This window comes from Antedon bifida, chromosome 3 (assembly GCF_963402885.1).
Source record: "Antedon bifida chromosome 3, ecAntBifi1.1, whole genome shotgun sequence".
NCBI lineage: Eukaryota > Metazoa > Echinodermata > Crinoidea > Comatulida > Antedonidae > Antedon > Antedon bifida.
Window position 1 is genome coordinate 13,551,917 of NC_136228.1, and position 19,123 is coordinate 13,571,039.

Here is a 19,123-nt window from a genome sequence, read left to right on the forward strand (position 1 = left end):
TATGTTCTAGACCATGTTTCCAATATTTGCAAAAAGCTGTGCAAATATTTATACATATGGCCTTTCATATGTATAATACTTGAGCTCACTTTCCAGACAAAAATCAAAACACTGACAGTGGACTAACATAAAAAAGAAAATAAATACAGACTTGGGACAGGTCTAGGCCAGAGGAATGCACATGTTTCAGTGTTGGCATTGCATGTGCATACACTCAGCTCATCAAACCGAGGTTGGCATAGGTCATAAGTATGTGGCAACCTATGTATATATGTTGACAGTTTCATTTTTCTCCATTCATTGTACTGTTTCTTTAAAAGATAAAGATGAAAGAAGTTCCTACTTTAATGTTTAATCTTGCCAAATGTATCAAAATAATGAGAGTAGGGGATTAGAAGCACTGATCAATTTCTGCTTAAGTACATCAAGATGAAATACTCATGTATTAACCATCCCTAAAAAATGTTGGTTATTTTGTAATTTACAAAACAGGAATATTTCAACATGAATTATTATTATTATTGCAGGCCATCACTGTAGGAGCTACAACAATTGGTGGTACCTGGACTGCTAAAGATGAAAGATCTTCATTCTCCAACTATGGTTCATGCGTTGACATTTTCGCTCCAGGCTCTGACATCACCTCCACTTGGCACAACAGCAACACTGCCACCAACACCATCAGTGGTACATCCATGGCTTGCCCACACGTCTCTGGTGTGGCAGCTGTCCATCTTGGTAATGGATACAGTGCTAGCGCAACCAGCTCTAAGATTATAAGTGATGCTACTAGCAATGCTGTTAGCAATGTTGGCACTGGATCTCCAAATCTTCTCCTTTATCTGGCATAAAGATCAGTAGATTATTACCATAAAAGAAAGCTGCAATGCAGTTGACATAGTGAAGTTATTTAAATTAAAAATTAGAGATGTAATTACTGTTGTTGATAATAAAGAATGATTATGTAATGATGCAAACACTGTGTCCGTTTCATTGTTCATTTAACAATTCATGTGAGCAATAGAAGTTACATTTTAAGATGGGTTCATGTTTTTATCTGAAATGTCACTACACAGTCCTGAAGGACCGGTGTGTACCCTGCAAATTTAGTCTGTTAATTAATTGTTAAGGAATGATTAATTACCCAGTTCTCAAGGGACGGCAAATCGCAGTAATTTGAGCAATCACAACACAATGGTTCATCAGAACTGCTAAGTGTGTGCCTACGGTATTGCATTTTGTCCAAGTGAAAACCAAGCTACCTACTTCATCCATGTTTGATTTAAGTGATCTTCCCTACCTATAGTTTATGTGATCTCCCCTACTTCTTATGGTTTAAGTGATCGCCCTACCTATAGTTTATGTGATCTCCCCTACTTCTTATGGTTTAAGTGATCGCCCTACCTATAGTTTATGTGATCTCCCCTACCTATGGTTTAAGTGATCGCCCTACCTATAGTTTAAGTGATCTCCCCTACTTCTTATGGTTTAAGTGATCTCCCCTACCTATAGTTTATGTGATCTCCCCTACTTCTTATGGTTTAAGTGATCTTCCCTACCTATGGTTTAAGTGATCTCCCCTACTTCTTATGGTTTAAGTGATCTTCCCTACCTATAGTTTAAGTGATCTCCCCTACTTCTTATGGTTTAAGTGATCTCCACCCCTACCTATGGTTTATGTGATCTCCCCTACTTCTTATGGTTTAAGTGATCTTCCCTACCTATAGTTTATGTGATCTCCCCTACTTCTTATGGTTTAAGTGATCTCCCCTAACTATGGTTTAAGTGATCTTCCCTACCTATAGTTTATGTGATCTCCCCTACTTCTTATGGTTTAAGTGATCTCCACCCCTACCTATAGTTTATGTGATCTCCCCTACCTATAGTTTATGTGATCTCCTAGCTACCTATGGTTTAAGTGATCTTCCCTACCTATAGTTTATGTGATCTCCCCTACTTCTTATGGTTTAAGTGATCTTCCCTACCTATAGCTTATGTGATCTCCCCTACTTCTTATGGTTTAAGTGATCTTCCCTACCTATAGCTTATGTGATCTCCCCTACTTCTTATGGTTTAAGTGATCTTCCTACCTATGGTTTAAGTGATCTTCCCTACCTATAGTTTATGTGATCTCCCCTACTTCTTATGGTTTAAGTGATCTTCCTACCTATGGTTTAAGTGATCTTCCCTACCTATAGTTTATGTGATCTCCCCTACTTCTTATGGTTTAAGTGATCTTCCCTACCTATAGTTTATGTGATCTCCCCTACTTCTTATGGTTTAAGTGATCTTCCTACCTATGGTTTATGTGATCTCCCCTACCTATAGTTTATGTGATCTCCCCTACTTCTTATGGTTTAAGTGATCTTCCCTACCTATAGCTTATGTGATCTCCCCTACTTCTTATGGTTTAAGTGATCTTCCTACCTATGGTTTAAGTGATCTTCCCTACCTATAGTTTATGTGATCTCCCCTACTTCTTATGGTTTAAGTGATCTTCCTACCTATGGTTTAAGTGATCTCCCCTACTTCTTATGGTTTAAGTGATCGCCCTACCTATGGTTTAAGTGATCTCCCCTACATATGGTTTAAGTAATCTCCCCTACCGATGGTTTATGTGATCTACCTACCTATGGTTTAAGTGATCTCCTCTAGCTATGGTTTAAGTGATCTCCACCCCTACCTATAGTCTAAGTGATTTACACCCCTACCTATAGTTTATGTGATCTCCCCTACCTATGGTTTAAGTGATCTCCTCTAGCTATGGTTTAAGTGATCTTCATCCCTACCTATAGTTTATGTGATCTCCCTACCTATGGTTTAAGTGATCTCCACCTCTACCTATAATTTATGTGATCTCCCCTACCATGGTATAAGTGATCTCCTTTAGCTATGGTTTAAGTGATCTCCACCCCTACCTATAGTCTAAGTGATTTACACCCCTACCTATAGTTTATGTGATCTCCCCTACCTATGGTTTAAGTGATCTCCTCTAGCTATGGTTTAAGTGATCTTCATCCCTACCTATAGTTTATGTGATCTCCCTACCTATGGTTTAAGTGATCTCCACCTCTACCTATAATTTATGTGATCTCCCCTACCTATGGTATAAGTGATCTCCTTTAGCTATGGTTTAAGTGATCTCCACCCCTACCTATAGTCTAAGTGATCCCCTACCTATAGTTTAAGTGATCTCCCTACCTATGGTTTAAGTGATCTCCCTACCTATGGTTTAAGTGAACTCCACTACTTGTGGTTTATGTGATCTCCCTACCTATAGTTTATGTGATCTCCTTACCTATGGTTTAAGTGATCTCCACCCCTACCTATAGTTTAGGTGATCTCCTCTACCTATGGTTTAAGTGATCTCTACCAGCCCTACCTATAGTTTAAGTGATCTCCCCTACCTATGGTTTATGTGATCTCCCTACCTATGGTTTAAGTGATCTCCCCTACCTATGGTTTAAGTGATCTCCCCTACCTATAGTTTATGTGATCTCCTTACCTATGGTTTAAGTGATCTCTCCCCTACCTATGGTTTATGTGATCTTCCTACCTATGGTTTAAATGATCTCCACCCCTACCTATAGTTTAAGTGATCTCCCTACCTATGGTTTAAGTGATCTCCCCTACCTATGGTTTAAGTGATCTCTCCTACCTATTACATGTTTTGATCCTCATGAACTCTCCTAAAATGGCCTATTACAAAATGGGTCTACTTTCTATAGCTAATAACCCCTTTTAAAACTAAGACCTGCTGTTTTATTTTAATGGTTAAATACAGTTTAAAATTGTACCTTAGCACTAAAATCAGTGAGATAAACCAAGATGGCGGCCGTAAATGTGTTCAAAAACATTATTTAATATAAAAAATAATCTAGTATAATACATTAAGACCACATCAATTACAACACATATTCTTGCCAAAGCACAGTGAAGTTTTTATAAAATTAAATATATTGTTAATCGCAATGGAATTAATAATTTCTTGCTATATCTAGCATTTTTTGTATACGAGGATCATATAGAATGCGTTCGCGTTATACGCTTAACACGCTGCTATATAAAATCTTTGGGACAAATTGAATTAGAATCACACAAAAGTAAATAACTAGTAGAAATTACTGTATTGTAGCAATAAATCTTTATTTTTTAACAGACTTGGCTTTTCTTTCTTTAACATCCTATCCCATATCGTATAATGTATGGTATAAAAAACCCCAATTATATTCTTGCAGTTTGATTGGTTAATTACGCATCACATGTCATTTGAAATTAGAGCTACTGAACTGAAAAGTGGTATCTAATGGTGATAATTAACATGCTCTATTATGCACGTTGATAATTTTTGCCATGTGATGCTTTTGAAATTCAACTTACTGTGCTGTCTATAACTGCCGCGTCATCTAAAGGTGCACTGCTTTTTTTAATGGCCTACAGTAGTGATATATAATAATATACATGATAATATAACATGATCTAAAGCATGTTTTTTTTTTCAATTTTAAAAATTTTTGCTACGTGACGCTTTTGACTGACATTGTGAGCGCCGCACAACAACATTGTAAAACAAATAATGAATGTTTTGTATTCGTTGAATGGAGAGAATATTTCATTTGACTGCTCTATTTTCAACTCGGCTCCGCCGCGTTTCATAAACATTATTTAATTATGATACAACAAATATTTCACTCTCTTTCCTGCTAAAACCAAACTTTATTCAATTTAAACTGATGGTTAGTGTAAATATTATATACAAGTAAAACAAAACAATCTACAGTATAGAGTCTTTAGTACCTGGTGATTTTGTGTTTTTACAAACTTATTTTTACCCCTTATTCAAGTATGTATGTTATGACATATTTATATTGGTAATGGCATTGATTTTAAACTACTAAAACATTTGTCATACACTTCTTGGTATTCTTCATGTGGTTTCACCATGATACAACAAGTTGGTCTCTTGATTCCTGTTGCTGATCCCAAGTCCTGCAATTAAAATTTGATTTAAATCATTTAATAATGTACATTATTTAATTAATGTTATTTAATTTATTTAAAGTTACACTACTTGTATTTATTAGAGCGCCGTTCCGCAACCTATGGATCGCGACAACAAACTGATGGGTCGCGAAATCGTTTCCGGTACTGAAACTTTTTATCAATTATACACTGATCTATATGTGAAATGTTCTCAGTTTTATAGAATCTGTAAGATCAAATACGCAATGTTGGGTCGCGAAAGTTCCCAAAATAGGATTATGCGGTTGCGGTCAAAAAAGGTTGCGGAACGCTGTATTAGTTAGAGCACTTTCAGATTTCAACATTTTCAGTGAACTGTGCATACCAATTAACATACAGTACAAGGTCGTGAGGTGGTTTCCCGATTAATCGTATGATCAAAACGGTACTGGGTATGATCAACTAGCGTTCGTGTTCCCACCTAATCATCCATTCATAGAAGTACTGATGAAGATATCAATCTGTGGCGACAATAGAATGGACCCGAGACCTGGCTAACTTCGACTTTTAAATAATAGAAAGTCTTGAAAAATTTGTTAGGCTAGAAATGTACTTTGTATGTATATACAAAAATGGTTGTAGTTTTCAAAATTATGTTGTATAAGTTGCGATGTGAAAAACTGTTATTTGATCGTTAGTTCTCGTGTACATAAAGCAAAAATATAAATATAATAAAATAAAATAAAAATCGTTAGTAAAACTTTTAAAAAAGTAAAGATATAAGGAAGAAAAGCAAAGAGATCATGGATCAAGCGCCTTCAGCCTGTCACGTTTCGATATTCAATATTGAACTTGACCTTGAGGTGGGAACATGAACGCTAGTTGATCATACCCAGTACCGTTTGAACATACGATTAATCGGGAAACCACCTCAAGACGGATACTGTATTAACCCTAACTTTTTTAACATAAATATTAAATGTTACATTACTTGTGTTTATTATTATGGCACATTCAGATTTTAACATTTATACTGAACAGTGCATACTGATTAACCTACAGTACAAGATGGATACTGTAAATATTAACCATAACTTTTTACCCAGTAGTGAGGTAAAATAGTATACTAACGATTTTAAAGGTTATTGTTACAATTTATACTTAATTTATCAATTCAAAAGAAATATCAGGAAACATCTCAAAGAGGTTATGCTAGAAAGATTATAATTTATATTTATATTGTTACTACATGTGTTATAGTTTATTGTAAATGTTTATTCTTGGTGTTTGTTATCCTTAAGGGCCACAATGGAAATAAGTTCGACCTTTGGTTACTTTTTTGTGTTACCCTGAATTCATTCTTTGTATTTTATATGTTGTGTTATTTTGTGAATTCGAATAAAGAAATAAATAAATAAAATACTAAATATTTACTTTTTAGTTAAACCTATAGACTTACATATGAAACTTGTAGAAAATAGAATATAAAAAAAAAGTTTTTATTAATAATATAGCAATATAATTACCCGCTTGGATGGTACATAAGCATATGGAATTTTGTTTTCCTCACAAACACATGGAAGATGACACATGACTTCTATTGGAGTGATGTCACCAGCGAACACGACAAATCTGAAAACACAATAAATATTTTATTCGCCGTGGTTAGGATTCCGGCACCGGAACTCAACTGCCCAGCGTTAGGGAATCCGACACGCTATTGCGCATGCCCAGAGCGAGGTAATCGGCGATTGACTCTATACTTTATCATCTACAGACTAACCGCAAAGATACTACACTATCTTCGCTAACAGCAAAGATACTACACTATCTTTGCTAACAGTGATGGATCTATTAATAGCTGCGCCACGGCGAACTAGCCTAGCCCATTCATATATAAACGTCATATAATTATGAATTATAACTACATGACTAGTTATATGATTTTCAAGTACAAAATAAAAGATTTCATATAACGCATTATACTGTAATAACATGCACTTGTATACAAGTTGAGTTGTTGGCGGCAGCTGACGCGCGGATATATGATGTGAAAAAACAGTTTTTCTCCCGTTCCGAACTTCATACTTCCTCTACCTAAGCTATCCTAACCATGGCGTATTTTATTTATGTACGTCAGTGGTTTTTTTCATGGCTTTTTCTTATTAATTATTGTTTTCAAGTCATTTATATTTACTTTTAATTATTTAGTAGTCAAACTATCAATGTTTCTTACCCAGTTTCACCCTTTCTAACAAATTTCTGAATTTCTTTTACTCCTCGTCTGACCATTTTTTTCTTTGAAGCTATAATAAAAAAAGTTATAATTTCCTTCCAAATTAAATCATATTAGGCTATTTATCTAATTAATAAATATAGGCCCTATTAGTTTTTTAGTTTGATTAATTTATACAGTATTAATTATTTGGTCGAGACCCTATTCCAAGCCGGTCTAGGCTAGGCCTATCTATCTACTTCTCCGAGTCCTGCAATTACTGGGGAAATAGATAGGTCTACGCGGGCCTAAACCACTACTACTCCGGACTCCACTATATACTTTACTAGCCTAGCTACTAGCTAGGCCTAGCTTACCTTTCTTTATAGTTTTGTATAGCTTTTTAGCTAGTTTCTCTGAAGCTAATGGGTTTGCAATTGGTGACAGGTTCTCTGAGAGTTCCTCGTAGCTCTTGGTTTCCGTATCCTCTTCTACCATTGTATCATCATTCTCATTTACTTTTTCTGATTTACCCATTTTTCTTAATATTTATTTATTTTATACAAAACACGTGCGATCGAGGAAACTTGACCCACGCACTATGTGTGTACTTTCTTGGATAAATCAACAAATTCAATAATTATATAAGTGAGGAATAATATACAGTTTTGACAGCTACAATTTTAAATATTTTTATAAGCCCTATGAAAAAAATAAATCTTAGTTATCTAAACTGTAAAGTAATTGTTTTGTTTATGAATTTAATTATATAAATTAATTTATTGAAAGAGCCCTTAAAATATGTTTGTTGGTGCGTGGTGGATTGGAAAATAGTGTACACTATCTCTTTGGTGGAGTGGAGTAAATAATTTTTTTGTGTGTATAGTATATACGCCGTACGACGAGTCAAAAAGAGGAATGATGGCTGATGCCCTTGATTGTTTCGAGAACAATATTATGGATGAAATTAACCCTGTAAGTAAATTTAAGAATTAAAACATACGCATTAAACCCTTGTAGTTGTGATGAAATGAGTTTTTAAAAATACAAGTCTTGTCCAGCTAGGCCTAGAGGCTAAACTAGTTAGGCCCTCTGTGTGTTGAGTGAGCTAGGCTTAGTGGTACGACGTTGTTGCCATTCATATAAAACTATTTTTTTAGTATGTAAAGTTTATGGATAATAAATAAATACCCACCTTAACAATATATTAGGAGAGTCTACAAAGTATTTCATATAGAAAATAGTTATTTCCTCGAATAAATATACAGATGTTGATGGATTTAGATAACTGACCATTATTATAATAAATAGGCCTAGCCTAGTGTAGATAGACCTACCTAGCTAGCAGGTCAGGGCTTCCTATCAAATCCGGGACGATTCGGCCCACCTTTGGTGCACTATAAAAATCCAGGAGGTTTCGGCCAATTGCCCGAAATGCCACTTTTGACATATACTTTTTTTTATCAACTTTAATAAATTATGTGATAGTTGATACTCATTTTTGGTATCATTTTAAGCCATCATCATAATCATGGTAATTTAAATTTGTCAGACCAACGTTCTGCTCTTATATAAATATATACAGTACCCATTCCATATTATTATATACTGTATAATTTTATTTATAATAATATCTGTAATAGTCTATGCTGACGTCAGTGGATATGGCTGCGGATATGGCTGTAGATATGGAGCAACAGACAATGCTTGCACCAAGTGTACCCTTAAGCACCACACCACCACTAATGCCAGTCATTGCCAGTGAACTGATCTCAAATGGCAATCCAGAACTTTCATCAATGGTTGGTCCTGCTGGTGAACCAGACTTTAGTATGATGATGCCAATGGAGCCTGGGAGTGGTATGTTTTTTCTTCTATTAAGTTTAAACACTTTCAAATCCTTGCCAATTGTATGAAAATACTTAAAGTTGTAAGGAAAGCCAATTGTGTAAAAAAAAAGAGGGAGAAATACATTTTTTTTGTGCATGCAAATAAGCAGGCTAAGCTACTTTAAGTATTTTACTATTTGCAAGGATTAAAAAGGATTTATTTTTACTTGAATTGAAAAACAACATTAATTCTAAAAATTGTAAAAGCTAACCGAGTTTATTAATTAGGGTGAATTTCTGAGAAAAAAAACCTATTTCTTTTCCACAGGAACTTTTTTATTCTCATTCCAATAATAATTTTTCTTTTTCTTTTTTCTCTGTTTTTGGAGTTTCTTTCAGAGTACATGTACTGTTAATAGCTTGAAGAGCCTACTGACACCTCTTTGGCTACCGAGATGTTGAAGCCAACTCAGCGACTATAGGTTTTAACTAGTGTGTTTGTTAATGTGGCCCAGGGAACACCATTTATCCCTAATAATTCTAATAATAAAAACAAAAGAAGAAAGAAAAAAGTTAAATTTGCTCATTCAAATTGCTAGGCTAGGTGGGTCGTTAACCCAAATGTCAATGTGTATACAGTAGAATTGAGTTTCTAGCCTTTTATAGTTAGAATACCAATGTCTACAGTAGATTAATATGCAGTTTTTAAACAAAATTATGAACTGATTCAAGCGCTGTCTACACTATCAAACTAGTAAGTTTGACAAAAAAAGTGTGATATGCCCAAATATAGTAGTGATGTGCTGAAATATGGTAATCATATGCTTAAATATGGTAATCATATGCTTAAATATGGTAATCATATGCTTAAATATGGTACTGATATGACATCATTCTGTCCATGTATGGGCACATCGCATTTTTGTTGTCAAATAAAGTTTGATTGTGTAGACAGAACTTTAGATTAGATGTGTCATTAGAAATTAGTTATTCATTATACAACATACAAATTACATGTATGTTTGGGTCTTGCTTTTAGCAACTCCTCAATTAATAACATTTTCAATTACAGTAGTCGTTTTGTTCAAACTTTCTAGGCCCGTAGATCTAAATATTATAAATTGTTGTTCATTGTGAAATTCCAAAGTGTCTATCTGTCTTGTGACTTCAACTTCATTGAAATATAACATGCCTTCTTTTTTTGTGTCTTTTTTTTCAATATGCAGCTTCCCTTCGTAGTACAGGTGACTGGAGCTAATTTTTGATACTGGTGCTACAACTCAACTTTTATTGATGCTTCATTGTGAATTCAACTCGTTTTTCAAATTATTTCATAACCTAATAAAATGGGAAATTTAGACAATTTTTACAAGTCTGTTAACTAAATATGACTCGGTAACAAATGCTTATGGTGTCTCTGTTAATCTTACAACATTGTTTAACACCAGATGTGTCTTGCTAAATCCAAACACTTGCAATGTATAATCATGTGTGAATAAGTTAATCAGACATGTATTACTATACAAATAATGCACAAGTCAGAGTGCGCTAGTGGAGATGTGGCGCACTTGAGGGTATTTACAATGCAGCACCTAAATCGCAGTAAAACTTTACAATGTACAATTGAGTGTGAAATCCCACCTGTTGTTAAGTAATTGATATTGCAATTCCTACCATACTAATTGGCTCATTTAAAATGAGCAACAACAATTTTCAAACAATCCTCATGAAATATCTGATTTAATATAAGAAATATTTGTTAGGTCCTCAATGATAAAGAACATTAATTTTTATTCTTCCCCATTTTTTGTTTTATTTTTAAATGCAATGTTTGGGCAATTGATCAAATGTTTTTGTTTTTTTTTTTGTTCCTTTTTAGGTTTTACATTATTGTTACGCCCATTGGTTATCTAGTCAGGCTTTGCAATATATATTTTTTTCAATTGTTTTTTTTTTATAGTGGCCTGTTCAAATAATAAGATTATTATTAAATCTAAAGAAATTACACTATTCCATCTTCGTGAAAGAAAATCCATTTTGGAATTGTACATTTTTTTTATTCCAGTTATGTTGTTTCCATGATATATATTTTTACATTTCTGAATAGCTTGTTTCTTCATAAGTTTTTCTTTTTTTGTGTGTGTTTAAAAATTTTGCAGTTTGCTGGCCGAGACATGATCAGTATAACTAGTAACGAATTACTGGCAAGTGAGCAACCATCAACAAGGCGCTCCTCGTGACCGTGGCCAGCTGATAGTTAGGCCCCGACGGTCCAAATTGATGTCTGTGGTAAAGACCTATTTGTAAAAACTGTCTTTCGGTTGTGAAGCACAAGTTATGGGAGTTTTTAGATTTTGTTGTTGGTGTTTGCGACTATTTACAGAAGCATACAAATATTTCATTTTTTATGCATGAATGAATTTGTTTAAAAAGCCTTTACATAATAAAACTTTCTGACGAATAATGTCTGATAAGAGTTAGTTTGAAGGTTAAGATACAGTATAACAAATATTGTCAGCAGCTAACCGTTTTAATATAACTACCAATGAAGGTATTAATTTACAAGTTTTGACTTTGTTTAGATGTCCGTGCAAGGAGTCCTTCTCCGATGCCAATTCTTCCTCAAACTGGACCTGTTCTTGCTGGCCCAGGAGCTAAGAAGGAATCACAAGGCCTCCCTAAACTGACCAATGATCAGCAGGACGCTTTGACCAGAGCCAAGAAATTTGCCATGGAGCAGAGTATTAAGAGTGTACTTGTCAAGCAGACTATCGCCCATCAACAACAAGTTAGTTTTACACAATTTTATTATAAAACTTTATAGCAACTTTCTTTGTTTTTTTTATAATGATGTAAGTAAATCAATGCAATTGCATATTATGACGTATAATATTATTTCAACCGAAATAATTATATTTATAATTTTTTACAGCAAATGTGTAACCTGCAAGTGGCAGCCCAGCGACAGCGTGCTTTGGCCTTGATGTGTCGTGTCTACGTAGGATCTATCAGCTTTGAGCTACGTGAAGACACCATCCGGCAAGCGTTTTATCCATTCGGACCAATCAAAAGTATCAATATGTCCTGGGATTCTGTGACGATGAAACACAAAGGCTTCGCATTTGTCGAGTATGAATTGCCAGAAGCAGCCCAGTTAGCACTTGACCAAATGAACGGTGTTGTTATTGGAGGTCGAAATATTAAGGTAAGTATTTATCTTATTTATTTATACTGAGTGACCTTTTCAGTCAAAGACTGGTCTCCCAGAGGGCCCAGTTATGATCAGTGGCTGTGAGTGATAGTGGCTGTGTTTGTACTAGTAAAGCCCTACTCGTCTCGAAAGATGTACTAGGTACTTTAAAGCTAGAGCTAGATGTGTACACTGGACCTACTACGGTTTATAATCCTTATCCGAGAAGACTCGTTCTACCACCAGAACCATGGAGCAAGTGAGCCTCGAACCCTTACTAGATATATTTAGTTTTGCGATGACGGTCGACCTAGTCATGTCAATTCATTGTTGGGATGTGTCTCCTCGCTACATTCTTCGTCAAAGTTACAGTGGACTCTAGGTGCAGATGATGACATGCAATGCATTTGGAATATTAAGTTAAATTTGACCTAGAACCTTCTGCTAGCTAACAAACTGTATGTCTTGTTTGAAGGTTTGCATCGCGAAATCAAATGTTGATATAAGTTTGCGGTACACCACATATGTTAGTTCATTCTCACTCCTGAGGACGATCAAAGCTTATTCATCGAAACGTCAAGAAACTCAAACATACGTGGTGTACCGCAAACTTATAGAAACTGTATGTCTCCATCTTAATTTGTTAATTAGGTATGTTTTTTTATGATGGGAAAAAAAATTGATTAAATTTCTCTTGCTGACAATTTTTTCCAGAGTGTTCAGTTAATTAATTATTGTTGACTTGATAGGTTGGACGTCCAAGTAATATGCCACAAGCCCAGCCAGTAGTAGACCAAATAAACGAAGAAGCAAAACAGTTTCCAAGAATATTTATAGCTTCCATACATCAGGACCTTTCATCAGAAGACATAAAAAGGTTAGAAATTAGTTTTTTTAAGATAAAATTAAAATTTTTTTAAAAAATTGTTTGTTGAATATGCCATTTTAATGTCTCACGTAATAGTTATTCACTTTGACCAAAAACTGGATCGAAAAAAAAAAAGTAGTTTAAAGCAAAAAATACTTTGGTTAAAATTAACAGTTTCATTTGTCTTTTTATAAGTGAAATCAATTTTTTTTTTAGTTTTTTTTTTACAGAAGTGAATAACTTATTAAAACTGCAAAATAGACTATTTAAAGTCTGACTTTATTAATCTTAATTTTTTATGTTTTTGGGGGACAATACATCTTTAAAGCAATTGATAACAATAGTTTTGAATTTTACTCCAAATATCTAATTTTCTGCCATCAAAATGACCATCTAAGAGACAATATATTTTAGGCTTGAATAAGTAGTACTGCTATAAATAGTTAATTCTTACATTTTCTTGTTCTTGTAGTGTGTTTGAAGCATTTGGTAAAATCAAGGCATGTGCGTTGCCTTGTGACCCAGCTACTCCTGGAAAACACAAGTAAGTTTCAATAATTCTTTCTTGTTAGATTACCCACCCTTTCTCAACTGATTCTTTTAATCTCCAGATGGAAGACTCACTTCAATTTGTTTACATGGGTCACTAAAACTATGGCACAGCCGCGACTTCTTCCAGAAACTGTGTTTTAGGTCGTGAAACGCTGGTTAGCATGTGTTGGAACGAATATTATCTATAAAGTTTGTTGGTCGGTCATATACACAGGTGTAAATATTTTCAACTATTTTTAATCAACTTTAGATCACGAGTGCATTGAGAAATTTTAGTGGTGGCGCCTCAAAAATCTTTTAGCTGACATTTTGTCCGTGTGTTCATACTCCTTTGATAAATAATAATACTTTTGTTTTTACAGAGGGTATGGTTTCATTGAGTATGATAAAGTGCAGTCTGCTGGTGATGCTATTAACTCTATGAATCTATTTGATCTTGGTGGTCAATACTTAAGAGTTGGACGGGTAAGTAGTTAATTCAGCCACATGCTGTTGTTATTTTATGTTTTTAAAATGTTGTTCATCCAAAAACCAACAGCGATAAACACTGTCACTAACATTCAGTATCATGGATAAACAAAACAGAATACAGTATCCCAAATCTTCACCAAAAAAGATATTCGTTAAAGACACAAATCTTTCGACACACACAATAATTTTTTGTCCTCAAATATTGAATTTTTACGATGTCTTGTGTTAAATATATTTATACAAAATGGTGTCCCTTGTCTGACTGTATATTATATTTTTCACTTCATTTCTTACAGGCAATAACACCACCAACCCCAGCTGCAGCTGTTCCTTCAGGGCCTGGTGGTCTTCCACCAGCAGCTGCTGTAGCTGCGGCAGCTGCAACCGCTAAGATACAGGTATGTAAGCTATACAAGCTAGCATCTATACCTAAATTTAGTTTGCATCAAAAAAGTGACGCACCTTTAGGTAACCATTACACACCCATTTTGAAGAACTATTACCATGTTGGTGGTAAAGTGACAGGCATTGACACACCATTGTTCATTTATGTAAAATACCATTTAGGGTTTTTGATGCACCCCTGCATCAATAATTATTATTTTTTTGTTTTGTACTATGATTATTTATGTATGATTATGTGAATGGAAATAAAAAGAAAGAAATAAATGACGCACCTCTCCTGAGGGTTGTATAGTGGTTCATACAATTGACAGGTGCAATAACATGTCAAAAAAGCCCAGAACCTCGCCTTAATTCTCATTAAGGTATACCGTAGAGTTCAACCAAATTTGTTTATTTGTACTGTTTTATTATTTTGCTATGAAAAATTGAGGGTGGGTTACTATTTTCAGGTGCCTAATTTAAGATTAGTAATAGTAACCCACTACTCTAATAGTAACCCCCATCCCCTTCTAATAGTAACCCCCATCCCCTTTTAATAGTAACCCCCATCCCCTTCTAATAGTAACCCCCATCCCCTTCTAATAGTAACCCCCATCCCCTTTTAATAGTAACCCCCATCCCCTTTTAATAGTAACCCCCATCCCCTTCTAATAGTAACCCCCATCCCCTTCTAATACTAGCCCCCATCCCCTTCTAATAGTAACCCCCATCCCCTTCTAATAGTAACCCCCATCCCCTTCTAATAGTAGCCCCCATCCCCTTCTAATAGTAACCCCCATCCCCTTCTAATAGTAACCCACCCTAAGAAAAAAATCAAAGAATAATAAACCAGGGTTACAATTAGAAGTGAAATGTGAATTGCAAATCTCTTACTAATTAGTAAAACTTATTTCTGATTTATAGGCTTTAGATGCTGTCACAGGCCTGTCGTTACCAGGGTCTGGGCCGTCAACAGTAGGGATGGCCGTACCACCACCACCATCATTAGCTAACATGTTAGCACCTACCAACTTACCACAACCAATTCTTGCACCGTCTCTACCAACTTCCATCATTACAGGTTTGCTAATTTTCATGCCTCATGCTGGTTACAGCCCTTCTGATAATACATGTAATCCTCACTTCCTCACTGTTAGATGTTGTTTGGGTGACAAATCATTATCAGTGTGCTACAAATTACACTCCCAAAGTGCTGTAGGTGTACTGTTTGTATCTTGGTATGTAGAAGGTGTTAAGCTTGTTTCCATTTTCAGATGTTTGTACGATATCAAAAGCCAAATTGTGAATCCAGTGAAAAAGTGTATCCCAATGTCCTCAATGAAATCATTGCATCAAAAGCTACCTATTGTCTATCAATGTGAGATCAATAATATTTATTAAATGCATTATTGTATTCTAAAGGCGTTCCACCAGTTGTGACAACTACCGTACCAACCGCAATTATAATGCCAATGTCTTCGACCGTTAACACCAGTATGTCGCCACCAGCTCCAGCTCCTGGATCCACGGCAGAAGAAATCAAGAAGAAGCTTGAGAAAGAGATGCCACAAACCTTGAGTGAGCAAGAGAATATGTCGATATCTGGAACGAACCAAAGGCATATGGTGATGCAGAGATTATTACGCAAGTCTGAGGTAATTTTTGTTCTAATTTTAATCAAGTTGAAGCGTGGTTCCCACTAGAACGCAACGCAGTGACGTATTGACGCAAAGTGATGTATTGCGTAATCACAAGTGGGAACCGATGATGCAACAGTGCTGCAAAAATCGCAGGTTTGATTTCACGCAGGCGGGGGCAAACACAATTATTGGAAGGGCATTTTCTTACGTTGCGTAGGTTGCGTTACATTGCTTCGCTAGTGGGAACCAAGCTTTACAGAACAAGGCTTGATTCCCACTTGGACACATCAACAGAAGGACGTAATTGCACCACAAGTAATTTGACAAATTTTGATGTGTGGATAATCTGTACTGGTGCTTGGACAACTCACTTCCGCTGTACCTACGTCATTTTATGTCCAAGTGGTAATCAAGCTTAAACTCCATCTATTCTGTATATTTTGAAAGCTTCGGTTGATAACATAAATATTGTGTATATAGATTTTTTTAAATATATGTTATTTAAATAGAAGATGATTCTTTGTATTTTCAGTCAAATGTTGTGGTATTGAGAAACATGGTTGATATTTCTGAACTTGATGACGACTTGGAAGGTGAGGTGACGGAAGAATGCGGTCGATTCGGTGTTGTCAATCGTGTGATCATCTACCAGGAGCGGCAAGGTGAAGAAGAGGATGCTGAAGTCATCGTAAAAATATTTGTCAAGTTCAGTGAACCAGAGGGTAAGTAAATAAAATTATTTCAAACATAAGTGATCTGGTACTGGTTCAAGTAACTGTCTACATCAAGACATCTGGTAAATGTTGATATAAAGTTTGCGGTACACCATGTATATTAGTTCTAAAAAGAATTGTTGCGTTTCTCGACGTTTCGATCAATATGCTGGACTTTCTGCATTCTCACTCCTGATGACAATCAGTCAGTTTGCACATAAAAGACACAAAATACAGTTAAAGCAAATAAAAATGAATGTGTTTTTCTAATGAAGGCTGATGGGCTTTCTGGGACTGCAGCATCTGCCAATGATCTGGGAAGCTGGTCCCAAGTTGTTTGCACAACTCAGTTCAGCGCTTAGAGGTTTCACAACATTAGGCACTATATAAATCCAGGATATTATTATTATATTAACTTTATCAAGTACTAATGGTATCTTCCGATTATTCGGTGTGGTGTAAAAACATTTCTGAATTTCAACAAATAATTTTAATACATTTACTACCTTATGATTGTTTTTATTTGCAGAAGCCACCTCAGCCGTGGACAACCTGAATGGCAGATGGTTCGGTGGACGGATGGTACGAGCAGAAATATTTGAAAAAGACAAATTTGAAGCAGGAGACTTCTCATGATTAAAGAAATACTGTAATTGTATCTTGTATAATAATACTGTAATATGTAAAGCAGTGTCTACACTATCAAAAAAGTGTGATGTGCCCAAATACGGTAGGGGTATGACATCATCATGTCCATATATGGGCACATGACATTTTGTTGTCACATAAAGTTTGATAGTGTAGACAGAGCTTAAGGACAATGTTGAAGATGATGATAATGTTTTATAGATGTTTTCTAGAAACAAATTGTACAATTGGTTACATCAAAGATTTATTCATTGTCCAACACAATCACCTTACTTTAATCTTAACAGTGGAATGTATTCGAGATGTTCCCTATCTATCCCGTGCTTACCCTCCCTTTTTTGTGACGCCAATGTAATGTGCCCTCAGACACCCTTAATTGCAGAGCAATTGATGTAGTTACTTTTAGTATATTCATCTTGAGGGTCTTGAAATAATTTGTTGATATTTATTGTAAACTGCTAGAACTCGGTGGCCGTATTCACCATTCATATTTAGGCTAAGGGGAATCTCCTATAAGTGAATATAATTTCCTGAGTTATGTGAAATAAATAATATTTAAGGGAAATATCTCACTTAAGTGTGATTAGTGAATACGGCCACTGGTTGTTACACTTGGGTTATTGCAGCTTTTTTGCATTTAATCACAGGGTGTGTTGGTATTAATACAGCACGCATATTATTCAAACCACTGGAGAGTAATTATGGCACACTGTACCCTCACAAGATTCTGTAATCTTGTAAAATAATTGATGTTCAGTTGCTTTGAATTGAACGCTTCTTAAGAAATATGTATAATGTTTAACTGCAGTCATAAAATGATTTTAAAATGCAAGTTAGTTTAATTTTATGTTGAATTTCTTATTGTAATGGTACAGTACTCTGTACAGGTGTTAAAGGAATGCACGACAAACATGTTAAATGAACTATCTCTCTGCACAACAGCAAATCGGTTTTCTTTTCATAGTCTTGTCTGTATAATATTTAAGATTTTCAACCATTGTATTGTATCATGTTTCATGTTAAAAAATGTATATTAAATTTTTTATAAAAGTGATATTGCAGTGAATTATTATAGAACAGTATATAATTGTAGTGGTGAAAGGTAATCTAACAGACTACAGTGCATGTTAAATCAATTTGACCCTGGACAATGACCACCTAGATAACTAGCACCCAAACAACTACAACTCTCAAACCTCTGCCTGGACAATGACCACTTGGACAACCAACACAATTACCAAAACTACACATGAAACACTACCTGCTGGACAATGAACATCTGGGCAACTACCTGCTGGACAATGACCATCTTGGCAATTACCTGCTGTAAAATGACCCTCCAGGCAACTACCTGCTGAACAATGACCATCTTGGCAATTACCTGCTGGACAATGACCATCTGGGTAACTACCTGCTGAACAATAACCATCTTGGCAATTACCTGCTGGACAATGTCCATCTGGGCAACTACCTGCTGGACAATGACCATCTGGGCAACTACCTGTTGGACTACCTGCTGAACAATGACCATCTGGAAAACTACTGTACCTGCTGGACAAAGATCATCTGGGCAACTATTTGCTAGAAAATGACCATCTGGACAACTACGTGCTGGAAAATGACCATCTTGGCAATTACCACCTAGACAACT

At 35.3% G+C, this 19,123-nt stretch overlaps 3 protein-coding genes across 7 annotated transcripts in view; 2 read left to right on the forward strand and 1 right to left on the reverse strand.

Annotated features, from left to right (window-relative positions):
- Positions 1–968, forward strand: part of LOC144837897 (aqualysin-1-like) — a 26,527-nt gene extending 25,559 nt beyond the window's left edge. For all 3 annotated transcript variants that reach the window (XM_078693215.1, XM_078693212.1, XM_078693214.1), the window contains exon 8: positions 528–968. In XM_078693215.1, coding sequence (XP_078549341.1) covers positions 528–851 — 324 coding nt within the window. In that variant the 3' untranslated portion in view covers positions 852–968. The remainder of the gene's footprint in view (positions 1–527) is intronic.
- A 3,724-nt stretch (positions 969–4,692) lies between these two features.
- LOC144837903 (H/ACA ribonucleoprotein complex subunit 2-like protein) lies at positions 4,693–7,790 on the reverse strand. The gene is made up of 4 exons (XM_078693225.1): positions 7,555–7,790; positions 7,199–7,268; positions 6,489–6,594; positions 4,693–4,989 (listed from the first exon to the last, which is right to left on the reverse strand). Exons 1-4 carry the CDS (start codon positions 7,712–7,714, stop codon positions 4,864–4,866), a joined length of 462 nt encoding a protein of 153 aa, XP_078549351.1. The 5' UTR covers positions 7,715–7,790; the 3' UTR covers positions 4,693–4,863.
- Positions 7,791–8,006: 216 nt separating this feature from the next.
- Positions 8,007–18,526, forward strand: LOC144837901 (poly(U)-binding-splicing factor PUF60-like). 3 transcript variants are annotated; one of them, XR_013611564.1, is made up of 13 exons: positions 8,007–8,152; positions 8,821–9,037; positions 11,589–11,794; positions 11,939–12,211; positions 12,946–13,073; positions 13,537–13,608; positions 13,979–14,081; positions 14,384–14,485; positions 15,396–15,552; positions 15,894–16,126; positions 16,644–16,833; positions 17,354–17,514; positions 17,633–18,526. XR_013611564.1 is itself a non-coding variant. In XM_078693221.1 (12 exons), the coding sequence occupies exons 1-12, from the start codon at positions 8,096–8,098 to the stop codon at positions 17,458–17,460; spliced, it is 1,845 nt and encodes a 614-aa protein (XP_078549347.1). In that variant the 5' UTR covers positions 8,007–8,095; the 3' UTR covers positions 17,461–18,526. The 3 variants fall into 3 exon arrangements, 2 of the variants coding, with proteins under 2 accessions (XP_078549347.1, XP_078549349.1); XM_078693221.1 differs by having other exon boundaries at positions 17,354–18,526; XM_078693223.1 differs by lacking the exons at positions 8,007–8,152; positions 8,821–9,037 and adding an exon at positions 10,884–11,295 and having other exon boundaries at positions 17,354–18,526.
- Positions 18,527–19,123: the final 597 nt, after the last annotated feature.